Source organism: Spodoptera frugiperda, chromosome 12, assembly GCF_023101765.2.
Source record: "Spodoptera frugiperda isolate SF20-4 chromosome 12, AGI-APGP_CSIRO_Sfru_2.0, whole genome shotgun sequence".
Classification (NCBI taxonomy): domain Eukaryota; kingdom Metazoa; phylum Arthropoda; class Insecta; order Lepidoptera; family Noctuidae; genus Spodoptera; species Spodoptera frugiperda.
The window spans coordinates 13,311,642-13,329,991 of NC_064223.1; the positions used below are offsets into that span (position 1 = coordinate 13,311,642).

At 36.7% G+C, this 18,350-nt stretch overlaps 1 protein-coding gene across 1 annotated transcript in view; it reads left to right on the forward strand.

Moving 5' to 3' along the window:
- The window catches only part of LOC118262772 (uncharacterized), a 32,410-nt gene extending 17,110 nt beyond the window's left edge, over positions 1-15,300 (forward strand). The window contains exons 3-12 of the mRNA XM_035574368.2: positions 2,594-2,740; positions 3,368-3,556; positions 4,752-4,902; positions 7,337-7,468; positions 7,802-7,969; positions 8,673-8,862; positions 10,186-10,337; positions 10,847-10,962; positions 11,733-11,948; positions 12,175-15,300. Of these exons, the coding sequence (XP_035430261.2) occupies positions 2,594-2,740; positions 3,368-3,556; positions 4,752-4,902; positions 7,337-7,468; positions 7,802-7,969; positions 8,673-8,862; positions 10,186-10,337; positions 10,847-10,962; positions 11,733-11,948; positions 12,175-14,654 (3,941 nt within the window). The 3' untranslated portion in view covers positions 14,655-15,300. The remainder of the gene's footprint in view (positions 1-2,593; positions 2,741-3,367; positions 3,557-4,751; positions 4,903-7,336; positions 7,469-7,801; positions 7,970-8,672; positions 8,863-10,185; positions 10,338-10,846; positions 10,963-11,732; positions 11,949-12,174) is intronic.
- The last annotated feature ends 3,050 nt before the right edge of the window (positions 15,301-18,350 follow it).

An 18,350-nucleotide genomic window follows, 5' to 3' on the forward strand; every position in this document is an offset into this window, starting at 1 on the left:
AAATTATTGTAATTATAACGCAATTGTAATTATAATATTTAGACATTATAGTTTTTTAATACGGTATATGTGTAAAATCTCATTTTACCTATTTGTTGTTGCATGTTGCGAGATCCACGGCAAACATAGGAATGACCGCTACGAATATTAATAATGATTTATTGAAAATATTCTTCAGAAAACTCAAAGTAAAAATATCTTATTAAATATATTTCAGGATTTTATTCGAACTAGTTAAACATTTTTAGCTTACACGTATCAATTTCACAATTTATTGCATTTAAAACATTGTACTCTCAATATTTATTACAACGCCATCTACGGACAATGTACAGCACTCTTGTAACGGTCCTTCACAGATCTGTTTCAGGAGAAAATGTTTAGTAAGAAACGTGCGCGCTACGATACAGGACAATAGTTCTAGATGAAGAAACTAGGTGTCGCTACCAGTATTCTATTGAGAATAAAATGAAGTATCAAATCCGTGTGCATAATTTTCGTTTTTTTGATAATACCAAAACGATTTAACATATTACTATTATACATAAATAAACTGTTTTGTATATGGAGTTGTCATGGCTCTCAGATTCTGTTTTCAGATTAGGAAAAGTACCATAGAGTATATTACTATTTGAAATGTTTCATGTGGAAAATGTTTTGGAGTATGAATAATTTATTATTTTTTAAAGTCAATGTCAAAGTCAAAGCATTTATTTCAATTAATCCTAAATAAGGCTTCTTAAATCGACATGGTCACTAACAATGAGAAATTGAAACGGGATATTTTACACCGCTATCACTGTCACTTGTCGTTGAATTAAAAACGAACAAGAAAGAGGGTAGAATGATTTATCTCCTTATAAACATCCACCCGTATATATACTCCAGTTCATCCGTGATCACGACGCTTGCAACAGTGCCGAAATATAGGAAACTCATAGTAGTAATAATACTCATAGATAAGTGTGGGAGAGCCATGGCACGAAAGGACCTGAGTGATACCACGGCCTCACAGAAAACCGACGTGAAACAAAGCTTCCGTTGTATTTGTAGTTTGTTGTGTAAGTAAGGTTACCGGAGGCACAATTACCCCCCTTCCCAATCCCCGATTTCGCAACAATCCTTTAATTTTTAACACCCAAAAGGCCGGCAAGGAACTTGTAACGCCACTGGTGTTTCAAGTGTCCATGGGTGGCGGCGATTGCTTACCATCAGGTGATCCGTACGGTTATTTACCGGCTTATTCCTTAAAAAATAATAATAAACGTGGTAAATATCCCGTTTCAAGTTCTAATGCTATGTATTATTTAATTTGTGTGTCATTTTATAATACAATTCTGTTTGTATCCCAAATAAAATAAAAAAAACTATAGAAGAAAAATACACCAAAACATTAGTTAGAAACGTAAAAGGTAACACTAGATTGATTTGTGGAAAGGCTCCTTTGATTCTAATCAATGATTACATTAACACAACTAAAAAAAAACAACAATTTGATACTAAACCTTAAACTTAAACAGAATAGAGTTGAAAATTGAAGAACCAAATTAACGTGGGTACAATTAACTGACTCTTTTCCCTTTCATCCACTCAAGAGGGGGAGATTATCAAATAAATAAAGATTACCTTTTTTTTAAAGAGAAAATCACAGTGAGAATGTTTGTTTTTTTTCTATAAATATTATTTTAAAAAACTTTTTTATCGTCAATATAGAGTTAAATCAGCTATTATGAAACTAAAACGTATATTATTGATATTATTTATATTTTTAAATTACATAAGTGTAATGAAATGTGCCCGGTATATGGCAATAGGCTCACCACCTATTACATGGGACTTACCATATTGTGTACCTCTGCCTACCCCTTCGGGGATTAAAGGCGTGACGATATGTATGTATGTATGTAAGTGTAATATTACTAACTTATACCAGCGGCTTTGCCCACGTTATTTCATATCATAATCTACTCTTTTTTAAATTTCATCTCGATGCCTTCAGCCGTTTTGACGAGAAGGAGTAACAAACAAACAAACATTTCGCATTTATCATCTTAGTAGGATGTTATAAGATTTCTAATTCTATTCTATTCTATTCTATAGTTATTGGGTTCGATTTTTACGTCTGGTAAAGATGTCTTTTTAATTTTGTTAAAACTAACGATACTGAATAAAAAATTACCCTACACGAAAATTTAACGCGAGATCCATTTAACAGTTCCTAAGATAATGTAGAATCACTCACTAAAATTCTTCGATACTTTGTATCCCACTGAACTTGACTATTATACAAACATAACCTCATGCTTGTCTCCCATGGGAGTAGGCAGAGACAGGAACGCCAATTGCTACGATTCTTACACATCTCTTTCGCTTCATCAACAGTCATCAGTCTTTTCATGCATGCTCGGCGGTTAAAGGTACTTTTAATTTCGCCTTTCTTTAATATATCGCCAATCTGGTCGCTATATGTCCGCCTAGGCACCCTCTACCGACGGCCCCATTAATATTCGCCTTGTATATTTCTTTCGTAAATCTACTTTCACTTTACTATCGGTAAAATAATATAATAATAATAATTTAATTTTGTCCACAGAACAAAAATCCAAGAAGTTTCCAGTGCTAGTCTTCATTCACGGTGATTCCTTCGAGTGGAGTTCTGGTAATCCGTATGATGGAAGGATGCTGGCATCATACGGAAACGTCATGGTCATTACTGTAAACTTCAGACTTGGGATATTAGGTTTGTATTTACAATTTTTTTTATGGGCCGACGTTTGACCGCTATCTCGCCTGATGGTAAGTGATGATGCGGCCTACGATGGAGCACGTCTGCCCATAAGCAACCTATTCACTCGAGCTTTGAAGACACCCAGGTTGTACCCATCAGGAAACACAGACTCCGGCAAGGAGTTCCACTCCCTAGCTGTTCGCACAAGGAAGCTTGAAGCGAAGCGCTTCCTATTTTTATGTGATAACTAAATTAGAGGAGAAAATATCTACTGTTACTAACAACGTGTAGTGGCTTCGATGCCCGCACGGAACAACTCTTTGTGTGATCCATAAATTGTTGTTTCGGGTCTGGGTGTCATATGTACGTGAACATGTATGTTTGTAAACGCACCCACGACACAGGACAAAATGCTAGTGTGGGGCGACGGTATTTTTTGTTTTTGAAAAGAAAAGCACAAAAAGAAATATTGATTGTAGAGTAAACATAGATAAATTAGGTAAAATATAATTACGAATTAAATAAATATCAGTAGCCACAGCCATGCAGTCTAGTCTACACTCCGTACCGCTCAAACCAGAGCCCCTTTGTTGAGCAGTGGTACATCATATGTAATGTTTTTTTTTTCATAATTTTCAGGCTTTATGAAACCGAGTCTGACAGAACATGTCTACGGCAATAATGGCCTCCTAGACCAGTTGGCAGCTCTGCAGTGGATCAAAGATAACATTGAGGATCTGAATGGTGATCCATCCTCCGTTACCCTCATGGGTCACGGGACTGGTGCCGCCTGTGTCAGCTTCCTGATGCTGTCTCCAATTTCCAATGGTTAGTATCATCATCATCACCATCATAGGCAGTCTACTCTGGGGCTATAGGCCTTCTCTACATAAGAGGGTTTGCAATCTCCACGTTTGGCAAATAGGGTTACAAACACTTATTAAAAGGTTTAGATATACAACTGAGAGTAGCTGTTCGATCTTTGTTAAATGTGTAGTGACTTGCCGTGGACGACTGCACGGTTAGTGCAGTTGTTAGATGACCGACTGCTGCGCAACGTGTCGCCAGTTCGATTCCGCGCTGGTCAAAAAGTGATAAAGGCATTTTCTGAGTAAAATGACCCCTGTGCCTCGAACAGCATGTAAAGCCGTTGAACCGGAGTCTGATCTCACTCCAACCGTGTCGATCTGTTGGTCCATCGGATTTAGAGAGTGAAGGAACAGAGAGTGTACCTGTGTTTGCGCACACACTTGTACACTAAAATATCTCCTGCGTAGTGGACCAGCCTGGCCACGGTGATCGAAATCGATCAGGAGATTTTATTTATTAGTGCCTTAGCCGATTCTTTCGATATCCACAAGTAGGGGTTTTGATATACAGCAGAGTGCGTAACCATGGCAGTCGGTATTATGAAACATAAAAACAAATAGAAAAAAAACATTAACCAATATTCAAAGTGTACCCACATTGTTCATTCACAAATAGGGATATGTTATTCCCAAAACTTTCAAAATGAATTTTAATATTTTGTCAAGTTGCAACAGAAAAACAAACATGGCGGTTCAGTATCCATTCACACATGTTTTAATTCTCGACACCCGCCGTGCACAACGTTCTCATGTCTCATTCTGCACCAGCTTACCTATCATCATGTTCGGGCCATTACACAGGCGATATTTTATTGTGAACGTATGAGTTTTCTCGCGATGTTTTCCTTAATCGTTTCGCAATATCGCTCTCCCGTTCAAACGACATCTTCAGAACGATGTTACATACTTTCATCTTTTGAATGCTTTTGCTAAAAGAGCGTTAGTGCGATATCTTCAGTTATTGATACACGAACGGAATCTACAGCGTTTGAAGCTGCGTTGGTATCGCAAAATATTTTATGTAAAGAGACTTGTTTTGTAGTTTTATCTTTTGTAAAAAGTTGATGTTAAAAGTTAATAAAATACTAGTGTTCCTTATTCCTTAAACAAATGCATTTTTGCTGTTTTAGTTTATGTCCTAATGTATTTTCCAGGACTATTTCACCGCGCCATACTCATGTCCGGGTCTGCGTTGTCAGACTGGGCGATGACGAAAGATCCGACGCCGTACACTTTACAAGTAGCCCAGAGCCTGGGTTGCAATCCAAGTTCCAAGAACATGATGGCGTGTTTGCAAAAGAAACCGTAAGTGGTAACAATAAAATTACAATTTGTTTGACATCTTTATCGAATTAATGCCGTACATGATTTATACACCTTTTATCGTTGTGTGAGTTGCTTTAAATTAAAGAAAATATAATATATGCCGAATATAAACAACCCTAGAAGCCGGCAACATAGACATGTCAATCTTCTGAACAAGTGGACCAAGTAATCTGTCCGTTCGTTTGGCCACACTATCCCATAAAAAATAACATGGAGTTAAGTGCTTTTCCGCCAGAGATGTGCTATGCTACGTTACTGTAGATGCATTTGGCTTCCATCACTCATATTCATTAGTACACATAGCTTAGCACAGGTGGAAACGGGTTCAACTAAAATGTGTTTTTAAGTAAAAAGATGCGTGCTATGGATGGATATCGATACACCTAGATGCATTACTCGTGACACTGTTTTGCGGCGACTACATACTTGCTTGCACAGCTACATAGTTTATTATCAATAGAAACGTTAGTCTCACAGATTTTCTAGATAGCATCACTGTAGGAAATAACCCTTTCTGTAATAGGTTAAATATAAACGTAGCTACTCTATTCTTCTTGCAACAATCACTTTAAAGGTCTTTAAATCTAAACGAACAATAAACTGTAGAATATTCACCATTGAACAGTTTCTATTCCTCATCTCGAGCATTAAAAGCTTTTAGCGTTTATAGAAATTTTAAAAGCCTTATAAAATATGTAGAGCCCATTCCTCGTTTAATGTTTAAGTGAACAGATTTTATTAGCAACGTATTGGGCGTGTGTATTACCCGTGTTCCGCCATTATTTATTTATCACGCGCCGTTCAGAAAATAGGAACAAAAGTTGAATCGTGGAAGTAAATCCGCGTGCAATCAGTAATCAGCTTCTCTAGACTTTCGTCAAAGATAGGTTTTATTGAGTGAAATGAAAAGTTGTATGGACTTGGCTTTCACTGTGTTATGATCTAATGAAGTTTAATATCTGTTATTCACACCTTGATTTTTCTATTTATGTTGATGGCGAGTAATCGCCGCCGCACATGGACACTTGAAATACCAGAGGCATTACAAGTGCCGACATTGTGGGGGTTAGGAATTCAAGGGTTGGGGAATCGAGGATTGGGAAGATTAGGAAGAATTGGGCCTCCAATAACCTCAATCACACAAAGAAACACAACGCAAGCGTTGTTTCAAGTCGGTTTTCTGTGAGGCTGTAGTATATTTTCATAATAACGATCGTAAGACATACTAAATTAACAAAAACCAGCCGGCCCATTCGTGCCATTCGTGTTTGATTCATTTGGTTCATAATAGCAACAATGCAGTTATAACGCTTCGATATTTGCTAGTTCTACAAAATAGTACAATATATTGTTAATGATTTTGATGTAGGATAAGAGTTCAGAATATGAAAAAATATCCGAAATTATAACAAAACTTGTATGTACCTATAATATTTTCTGGACTAATTGACATTGTTATTTCTTCTCTGATATCATTTGGGAATTCGTTACAGAGATCTTTTCAACTTTGTCGTCTTATTACAGAGGCATTATATTGTTGTAAACAACTCTGACCTTTACGTACGTAGGTGGGTATTTTGTTTTATTTATTTTAATGAGATATTGCAAGGTTAAGTTTTATTTCGTTCTCTATAAGGCCTATTTTATAATGTCTACTACCGCTGTCTACCAAATAAAGAATATAAAATGTATCTTAGCCATAGAGCGCAGTATCTTAGGAGTCAGATTATTGGACAGAATAAGAAACTCCACGCTGCGCTCCCAAACTCAACATGGTGAAACATTATATATGTATTAAGATAGAAATATTATTTTCTTGTCAACTTTTCACTAAGTTATTAGTTTGATTATTTAATTTGTTTGAAAACTTTTATTTTTTTTTATTTTCTGTTGTTTAAATACATATTTAGTTGTATTGTGATCAAGTATCATTTTCTTGTCAACTTTTAACTAAAGTTACAATGGGCTCTAAGAGGTTTGCACATACATAGCTAGCGGATGCTATTTATCAGTTAATGTTTAACCTATTGCTATACACTCGCCTCATTATATTTTCCGAGACATTAAATTAGGGATTGATTTCAGTATAGTCTGTCCATGAACAATAAAGTATACATTTAGGTGATCTGTCTACTCGTTTCTAACCAATAAATAAAGAAACTTTCACTAACTAACTCCATAAAATATTCGTGAGTGTTGTGATTCTAAGGTCTAATTACATATCCGGAGCTGCGGACTACCTAGCGGGTTTACCGGGGCTCCGGCTCGAAAAGCAGGAGAAGGAACGGGGTGGTTTTTAGTTAGTAAGAGTCTGACACTCCCTCTCGCCTCGCCCAAGGTGGGAGAAGTCATTGGATGATATTCCCCCTCAAAAAAAAAAAAATAATAATAATTACATTCATTTTGCTTACAGTTTATCAGAAATCAAGAAAGTACAGATTTTAGCAAGAGAGTTCGAGACACCTCTAGGGCCAGTGGTAGCTGGATCTTTTATTCCAAACGAACCAGCTAAGACTATGGAGTCCTTCCCTAACCTATTGAGCAAGTAAGTCCATTTTTTTTTAAGTAATAAGTTTAATGGCAAGTTTTTAATTTATAATATTCTATGTTTATGAAAGTCGTCATGTTGTTACCCGATAATATATAATTAGATAAGGAAAGGACTTACTAAAGTGGATTGTTATCTCGAGCCTGGACTAAGAGCTCCGATGCTAGTTGAAAATAGTCGGGTATTATCGCCGTAATAAAATGTTTTGAGTAAACTGCATTATCTATAATAATTAGTTGGAAAAAATTAATACAGACAAGATAACTAGTAGTCATTGAGCCATAATCTCCAAAACTTGTCTTAAATTAAATGTGGTATTTTATTCATTAGGTACCAGCTTCTAAGTGGAGTGACTGAGTTAGAAAGATACCACGACTTCGGCGTGATAGAACTTGAGCATGGAGTACTGGAGAACCAGAGAGATGACTTTATAAAAAAATATGCCAAGATCATATTCGAAGGTGCTGAGGACGAAACCTTGAAATCCATTTTGAAAGAGTAAGTTCTTTTGGCATATTTGTTTTTTTTTTTTAATCTGTCATGTATGTTCAAGTAGTTTAAAGAGAATAAATTAAGTTTTTAAACAGACATGGTCACTAACACTAATATTAGAACTTATGACGGGATATTTACCATGTTTTTTCACTTCGATGAGTTTCGGATATTTCGGCACTGTTGCAAGCGCCATGTTTACGGATTAACTGTTAATCCATCGAAGTGAAAAACATGGTAAATATTCCCGTCATAAGTTCTAATAATAAAGAGAAAATACTTCGTGTTTGATTTAATGTTTGTTTATAAAAGTACTAGATAGATATTAAAGAGTATTTTACTAAATGAAAGAACTATATGTATAAAAAATTCGGAATCGGGTAGTTTCCTCAATCAAAAATAAATTATTTTGACTTTTAATACAATTAAATTGAAAAAAAAATATAAACATTCATAGATACATTTCCCTTTCATTCACTTACATTCATAGATTTGCTGCTAATCGACGTAAAAATCTGATGACATCATAACACAGTATTTCATACAAAATTCATAGAAAATCTACTTTTTGACGTTTCGAAAAAGGTATTGAATTTGACTAACAGGAAACTAGCCTATTCTAATAGGATATTTTCTATAATACTTTGCTCATTACAGATCAACGCTTTAATATTAAGGCAAGAAACTCATAGCTGTTCACATTTCGCAGATATTCGCCATCAAAGCTGGACCCGCAGCGTTGGAACGTAGAAACGAATCGCGACGTGATTCTCAATATGTTCAGCGATGCTCGGACTCTCGCTCCAGTCATTCGCTTCGCCAACTATCAGTCGCAAGCCAACCGACAATCCTACTTCTACGTTTTTGGACACAATTCCATCAGCTCCGATTATGCTGCTGTAAGTTCGTAACTTAATACCCCATGCCTCTTAATAAAATCAATTAAAAAAACATGTAAAATTTTCAAAAAAAATCTTAAGTCGACGCGCAGCCGACGTACTTTTAATTATTTTAATAGCTTTGTCTCTGAAAAAAATGCAGAGGTGCAATGTGCATACATTATCATATAAAATCTACTTTTCATCACCAATAATGTAATTATTCTCATGTAATAAAGGGGATACCGTATGGGGAGACCTCTTAGAACTTAATTTAAAACACATATTTGTTATCATCTTGACTAACGATATACGAAAAATAAGCGAAATGGGCTCAGTAGGTAAACCAAGAACACTTTACAAATACGGCATTATAACAGCCGCGTTACATGTCCGTAACATTCCTAGACAACCTAAAACATTACAGCTCTTCTGTAGTGAAGAAACATAGAGCTTATAATACACTTACATAATTTCATTATTTATTTCGTTTTCTAAAATTCCTTCTCTGATCTCCATACTGGACGCAGTTTCAAATTCCTTGCTATCACTGTAACATTTAAATTATTTTTAAAATAGTTTTATGTATAGAGGAAAATGCTTACTACAATCAAGCGAAGTAGCCAACAGAGAAGAATGAGTATGTAGTTCTTTGTATGACTAGTAAAAGTTAAAGAGAAAAATGTATTTTCGATGTCAAGTCGACTTTTACATTTCGTTTGGGTACAGTCCGCTGGTAATGTATCGCAAATGTCCTTTGTTTCATTCCTTGAACAATGGTCTATAAAAAAGTTCTAAAGGTACAAAGTTAAGTAATTCAAGTTCAAAAAGACCGATATTGCCACAGGTGCTCGAGTAATTTTTACGGAAAATTGTTTTAATTGTATCGATGTTTCGTTTTTGTAAAATTGAGTTTTGGAATTTTAGTGTTTTGCTTCAGTTTCATCAATTTTGTAAATGTAGTCCCACTACAATATTTATTCCGAGCATTCAAATTGACAATACATACATATAATTGTTGGGTACATGTAAGAACAGTACGACGCGCTAATCGTGCAATCATAAATAAAAAAATCGTTTAAAAGTTATTTTAACTACTATAACTGAAATACATTTTAATAACTACATACCTACATAACCTCACGCCTGTCTCCCATAGGGGTAGGCAGAGACAACGGAACGCCAATTGCTACGAATCTTACATACCCCATTCGCTTGAATAGAAATAAGTCTTAAGTTTTAATTTGGCCCTTCTTTAATATATCGCCAGTCTGGGTACTTATATGCTATTTATACCTACACACTTGGATATGTGATTAAGCATTTATTGTTTTTTTTCTGTAGCTCAACAAAAGCGTTCAAGGGGAAGAGTTGCCATATGTGTTTGGTGTGCCACTAGGAGTTACAAACACACACTTCAACCCCGACTACACACAACAGGAAAAACTACTCAGCGAAGTTATTATGAGGATGTGGACAAATTTTGTCAAATATGGGTAAACCTTTGTTGTTTGGTATTTCAATGTATAGGATTTTATACGCTTAAGTGCGCTTATCCCCCAAAGATGTGCTATGTAGCTATGCTATGACGATATAATAGCTGAACTGTGAAACTATGTAACCATTTCTACTGATACTAGGCAATGTAGCTGTGCGAGGAATATGCACAGCTCGAGTATGCGACATATCGATGAAACCAACCGCGTCTAAAGTAACTGCATAGCACATCACTTTCCCTACCAGTGCATATTAGTAGGTATATTTGTGAAATGGAACCTCTTTACCACATTATGTAGTAGATAATATCTTATCCTTATCTTAATTTATTTATACCATTGAATAGCCAATAACTTGCCGTTATTGCTTGCCAGTTATGTCGCTTAAAAAGTGAAAACGCATTCTATTCTATTGCCGAGATATAACCCAAACAATTTACAAAGACACACACTTACTATCGCTTATAATATCACTTGAGATACTAGCAAATTGTTCTTGTATATTTCAGGTCTCCGAATTCTCAGGCTCCGGTTAAGTTCCATAACTTAGACCGAAGACAATGGAGTCTGTATGACATTGACTGGCCCGAGTATGACGGCGCTCGCCAATCTTACTTGAAGTTCGGTGAGTTAAATTATTATAATACCTGACATAAAGCTGTTAATCCCCCAAAGGAACATTAAACTGTTAAGTGGTAGTTTCACATCTTAGCAGTCTCATACTATAGTACCGTAAACTGGTGATTTAATATAACTACATATTTAGAGTTAAGAAAAAAAACTCGGGTTGATCTCTATAGATGATAGCACTAACCACCTCTTAAATAATTTGAACAGTGAGTCACGAAAGACGCCAGTAGAAAACCAAAGAAATCTCCTTATTGTGTACATTGTACTAGAAACCCACTTTAAATAAACATAAAATAAAAACCTACACCACAAATAACTATGTAATAATTAAATCAAAACTACTGTCATTCGTCTCTTGATTTACGTCATTATAAAGGTTTCATTCTTTATTCCCTTCCTTTATAAGTAATACTAAAGTTAACTGCCTCGTTGGTCGAGTGGTCGCAAGTGCGACTGCCGAACAAGGGGTCTCGGGTTCGATTCCCGGGTCGGGCAAAGTATTACTGGGCTTTTTTCGGATTTTCGAAAATTTCTCAGTTGTAGCACGGAGTCTGGAAATGTGCCCGGTATATGGCAATAGGCTCACCACCTATTTATTACATGGGACTTACAACATAAATTGTGAAAAGTGGGTGTACATTGTACAGTGGCATTACATGCCATAATGTGCATCTCTGCCTACCCCTTCGGGGATTAAGGCGTGACGATATGTATGTATGTATGTATGTATGTACTAAAGTTAAACATTAAACGTCTTGTTCACAGACATTCCACCAGAGGTAGATACATCGTATCGTTCCAATTATACCAAGTTTTGGATAGATACGTTACCAAATAAAGTGAGCAAGTATATAGTGGATCCCTTGTTCGAATACACTCCCCCACCATCTTCAACGAGACCCAAGATTAGCCACAGGAACACGGGAAGCGCACCTAGTGAAACAAAACCTACAAATAAATACCCTAGTACGTCTGTTAAAGGTAGGCTGCTAAAATGGTTTTTATTTTATAAGTTTTTTGTTAATGGTGCCAAGCAATAAATGTGTTTTAATGTCCTTTTAAATCTATTTTGAAACAAGTTTAAATTTTGGTTTTACAAATTTCAAAAATAACTTCATATTTTAATCATGTTTTGTAAAATTCTTAAGACTAGTAACCGATTAAGATAGTCTTTATACAATTTCGTTTATATAATATTTCTCTACAGATCCTATCCGACGAATCTGGGCCCCTCAAGTAGCGGAAACTCCACATTACTCTTCATCGGGAATATATGGGAAAATGCGTCCATATTCGCAGCCAGTTAGAAGGCCGGACACTAACGTTATATACAAGGAGATTATGTCCATCGAGAAGCCAGCCCGGCCCGTACCATCGGGGTTAATGGAAAAAACCGTAACACATTTTACACACACTACTACGTCTAAACCAATAGTCAACTTGGCAGTAAAAACGTCCAGCGCAACTATCGCGTTGATAGTGTCGTTAGCTATTCTCTTTCTCGCTATCAACGTCGCAATTTGTTTTATATTTTATATCAAAAAACGTAAGCTCAGGCTGCGAGAACAAACACTCGAGAGTTCTCATCAGCCGCGCGCTGAAATAGGTGAAGTAGATGTAATCGGCCAAAAGAGCTCTAAGGATGACAAAAGCGCTTTGCAAACTCTAAAAAACGGTTGCAGCGTCATTAAGTCGATGAGTTTTAATAAAATGAAAAACAATTCCAAGAAACATAAAAAGAAATCGGAAGTCTGTAAAACCCCCAAGTCTGATGACTCAGGGGGATTTAGAGAGAGATTTAAACTAAGACGGCATTTATCGACTAGCACTTTAGATGCTCACACTAAAGTGAGGGACTGGATTGCCAATGAAATGATGCATCGATGCTCCCCAGGCATATTGAGAAAATCAAACTCTGACTTAAACGAAAAACACATGACTGTAGCAAAACCATTCACGAGATCAGAAGAGCTTCTTTCAGATACGAAAAAAGGTAAAAAGGATAACATTAAAATGAACGATAGCGTAAATTCTAAGAGTTTTGCGTCAAAAACATACAGTAAAACTAGAACATCTGAAAAAACTACGTCTACTTCAGCGCTTGGCTCTCATTCTTCTATTGGAAGTCATAAACAGTCCTTGAGTAGTATAAAACAAACGAGTAAATCAAACGACTCAATAAAAAGTAAAGCTACTGAGAGTATTAAATCTAAAAAAGTATCTGTAGCTATTGATGCCACACCTGCTGCAAGAACTAATTCTATATTAAATCAAGAACCGATTGAAATATCTAAATCATTCGATAACGGCGATCAAATACATTCCAATAAAACAGAAAAATCTACAGAAGTTGAGTTAAAGTCTCCCATTCATACAGAAACGAAGAATGATGAAAAAACGTTCACAAACGTAGTGACTCTATCTGTGCAAGATAAACCTTTAATAATATCTCATAAGCATTCCTCCTCTGATCCAGTTACTGATGTCAACTACGATAAATTAATAGAAAAGATGGAGTCTGCTAATCTAATGAATATTCTTCCACCTGTTACATTTAGAAACGATATAAATGTAACTTCTCGTGAAGAACGTCCACAAATAAATCCAATGACGGCTGAAGAAGCCTTACTGACGATTAAGAAAAGAAACTTTCCCAAGGTACTGCCTGACTTACCAAAGGCACAAAAACGACTGTCATTACAACCAAATTCATTACAAACGTTCCGAGGATACTCGTCAATGGATGAACGGCCTAAAGTTCCACCGCAGCCACCACCACGAACCACGACTCTAGAACGACGTCTTGCGTATAAAAATTCAAAACCATTATCTTCATTTGATGCATCAAATGTCAAGAAAATTAATGAGGATACGGCTGTTAAAAATTATGAAAACATTGACAGTTTGTCACCATATTATAACACACCTTCACGAAATGCGTCATTTGAACGCAATAATATTTCTGAAACAAATATTATATTGCCAAAAGATAGAGAATTACCAAGAGTGATCATAGCTTCTAGTGATAATCCATCGTTACAAGAACCAAAGATAGTAATTACGCCTTCTCCTAGTCAGGTAGAAATACCTACTAATGCGCCAAGAGTTCGTCTACCCGACGATTTTCACATGCAAGGATCTATCACATCGTTTTCATCGTTTTGTTCTGATGAGGATGAAGAAGATGATGTTGATATTGATGACGAATTTGAAGACAAACTAATTCAGGAATTAGTTGGTGGTGTTGATTCACCAACAAATATGGAGGATGTATTGGACTCCAAAGGACCAGACTCGATTTTTGAAAAGAAATTAGAAATCGTACCAGTTAAAATTAATCCCGGTATTGTAGTTCCTAAATCAAAAGATGATTACGTATGCGTAAGTGATTTGTTTTTACCAGATGTGAGTGATTTAGAAAAAACTGCCCAAATAAAACCTAATTTCGGTCTGAATAAACTGCAACATAGAACAGAAAGTATTCATAGACCACCAGAAAAAGCTGTTAAAGTTAAACAGAGAAAAAGTAGAACACCTTCCATTTTAAATCGAAGTTCTAAGAGTAAAAGGGGTAGTGATAAAAGTAGGGGTGATACAGTCAAACTGGAACATTCTACTTCAGGGTCATCGAATGATACTGAAACCAGCACAGGTACAGTCAAGAAAGTAGAATTTAAAAAAGGTTGATTGCAAGTTAGACTGAGATGTATCTTTTTAAAAATAGTCTTAAAATACCATAATTTTAATTAAGTTCCATACCCCAGTAACAGTTTAGTAGTTTTACAACTTAAGCCATAGAATTACCAAGCTAAGATCTCTGTAGATGTAATAGATAAAGATTATTTGAAGTACTGGAAATATTTTCCATTCGAAGCCACACTTTGGAACAAGTACCTAGCTTCACTGACGGACAGACTGACAGACTATTATTTATTTCTATATTTGTTGACATTACCTATTTATGGTTTAATTGTAATAAATGATTTGACTATGACTTTGTTAATATCTGATGAACCATTTGGATTTCGTACATCAAAAATAGCTGTAAGTACAAAATTTGCGATGTCCTAAAATTAAATCCATTCCATCGAGAGTGAAATGAAATTATTCAATTGATAAAACTTTTGTAACATTGTATATTATTATTTTATAAGTAAGCTTAGTTAATAACTGAGTGTCTTCGTCAATTCGTGCATAATTTTGTAATAAGTACACTATAATTTATAATGTAACTGTTTACGTTTTGCTATTGTAAGATACCTGACCAAACGTTTAGCCAAAGTATCATTTATGTAAAACTGCATTTAGAGAATATAAGTTTTGTACAAAATTATTTAATGGTTTTTATTAATGTTGCTTGAATTGGTCGTTTTCTGATCCCGAAAATTGGATTACGATTACTAAAATATGTTCCTTTTTATGGTAAGGAATCGATGGCGCCCATGGATATCCGAAAATAGCAGGGGCGTTACAAGTGCCTTACCGGCCTTTTGAGAGTCAGAAATTTGATGATTGTAGGGAATATGGGGGAGGGAGCTAATTGGTCCTTCGGTATTTTCACTCACATAACGAAACACAACGCAAGCGTTGTCTTACGTAATTTTTTTGTGAAGCCGTGGTAGCACTCCGATCGAGCCGGACCATCAGTACTGAAGAAGGGCTCTCTACACTTCGATACTGTTAAAAATAGGTCATATTATGTTCTTAAATAGAGTTAAAAGTCACTTGTTTCAAAGGTTTGATAAGAACAGAGACAAAAGTTTATCAAGGCCTGTTTTTGAATCCTAACAATAAAACCAGCAGTCAGTATTAAACGATATTCCCAGCTTCGCGAAATCTCTTATTGTCTTTTGAAAACGCTGTTACTTCCCAAATGTCCCGAATTATACTTTGATCCTCGGTTTGGCGCAAGTCATAAACTGAATTCATTCTAGCAACAAATATAGTACAATATAGTATATTCTGTCTTTTACTTCTAAATTGTTCATGGCAGTAGTGAACATTAGTTGTACAATTTTAAAATTTATATTTTTAGTTATGTCCAATTTGTTTTAATTATGCTACTAGTCTCCATCATTCATGTGATAGGGGGCAATTCTATTGCAAAAATCACAGTATTACTTTAATAAAACCTGACCAAAAAAACAACAAAAATATTAGCTACTGTTATTTGATATTTACGAAAGCGAAAAGTATCCTATCACCCAAGTCAGCTGATACTCCGTCTGTATACGAAATTACATCCAATCGGTTCAGTTCAGTTTCAGAGTGATTGACGGACAAACATCGAAACAAACAAACTTTCACATTTATAATATTAGTGTGATGTTGATACCTTTAAGAATTCGAAGAAAGAAAAATATTTCAACTTAAGACTACCATATTGTTTCTCTTGTTTCTCAATATAAGTTCGATTCCCGCTTCATCCCCTACCTTGGGCTTGCAGACACAAACTTTACATCTACCAACGTTATCGTGAAGCGAGTTTGTAAGTGTAATTCTTGAGTCATGACTACCATTGAAGGTCCCAGTCATCACAGCTCATGCCAATTAGCCCCTGATCCTTAGGCGTCTCTTCAAAAACTTGGCCAATTATAAATTGTAATCTAAGGACGGCAGGCTTTTCAGAATTTTGGCTGTTTTCTCTAGACCCAGTTTTTTTTTGGATAGCGTTTTGTGAGCCGGTCAAGGAAAAGTAATGTTTCTTTTTTAGTTGAATGAAGTTAAAGGTTGAAGTTATGTTAGACATTTCGTATTTCTTTAAGAGAATCGTGTCAAACATATTATATTATGCAAATATACAAATAATTCAAAGTTTTATGACTAGTGCTGGTCACCTTTCATTACTTTACTGTTAAATACACTTTAGGAAATTTCGTACTAAGATTTTTTTTAAACCATGAATAATCCTTAAATGTACTCGATGCAGCTGGACTTGATTTCTAAGATCCAGCCCGACTAACAATTCTCGACATTCATTGGCGACAACACAACCAACAAATTATTTTTGTATAAACGATTGGGATTTTCTCCGATTCATTCCTGTATCATGGGTGCGATGCACTTGCACATGATACCCAACAACAATTTGTGGATCACACAACGAGTTGCTCCGTATGGGATTCGAACCCGAACGTTCTATGGCAACTGGTTACTCAGTCACAGAATTACTAAAGTTTAATAACCCGGGTCGGACCCGGGTACGTCCTAAAACTGCGACCAGCCACCGAGGAATGGGCAGCAGCATTCTCAAATTTATCGGTGACCTAACTGCGATCCCCAAGCCGCCTGCCAAGCGTGGGGATTATGGCAACCCCCCCTTTCACTATGAGCGACAACAAAATTACACGGCCCCCAGTCCCCGGCAGCTCCGCTATTCCTGATCTAGGTAGCGGATCAGGTAACGGCGGAGCAGGGGGTGCTAAGAATCCCCGGCAGAGAAAGCGCTACCACCCCCGACGAACTTTGGCCCTGGCAACGCACAACATCCGCACACTGCGGACTGATGAGAAGATTGTCGAGCTGGAGGAAGAATTGAGCAAAATGCGGTGGGACATCTTGGGACTATCTGAAATCCGAAGAGAGGGTCAGGATACGATAATCCTAGATTCCGGCAACTTGCTCTTCTTCCGGGAAGGAGACCGTAAATCCCAGGGTGGTGTCGGATTTCTCGTCCGCAAGTCTCTCGTCAACAACGTGTGTGAGGTCGACAGTGTGTCGAACAGGGTAGCGTACCTTATACTCAGAATATCTAACCGGTATTCGCTGAAGGTCATACAGGTATATGCGCCGACCTCGACACATTGTGACGACGAAGTAGAGGCTCTGTATGAGGAAATTTCAAAAGCCATACACTCCTCCGAAACACACTTCACCGTTGTGATGGGGGATTTCAATGCAAAGGTGGGCACACGGAATAGCGATGAGTTGAGAATAGGGCCATTTGGATATGGGCAGCGAAACCATCGGGGCCAGCGGCTGGTCGACTTTATGGAGAGGAGAGACTCTATTTGATGAACTCCTTCTTCCAGAAGCGACCGGCCAAGAAGTGGACATGGATAAGCCCTGATGGTTCTACCAAAAATGAGATCGACTTCATCATGGCGACCGAAAGACGTATATTCAGTGATGTCTCTGTGATAGCGAAGGTGAAAACCGGTAGCGATCACCGTATTGTCAGGGGCACACTGAACATCAATGTAAAACTAGAGCGGTCACGCCTGGTGAAGTCCACGCTCCGCCCTGGACGTGCCCAGATCCAAAACCCCGAGCAGTTCCAACTCCAACTGCAAAATCGCTTCCAGTGTCTAGCTGATTGTGGAAACGTGGACGAGATAAATAATGGGTTGGTGGAAACTGTCCGAGCAGTGGGGTCAGACTTCT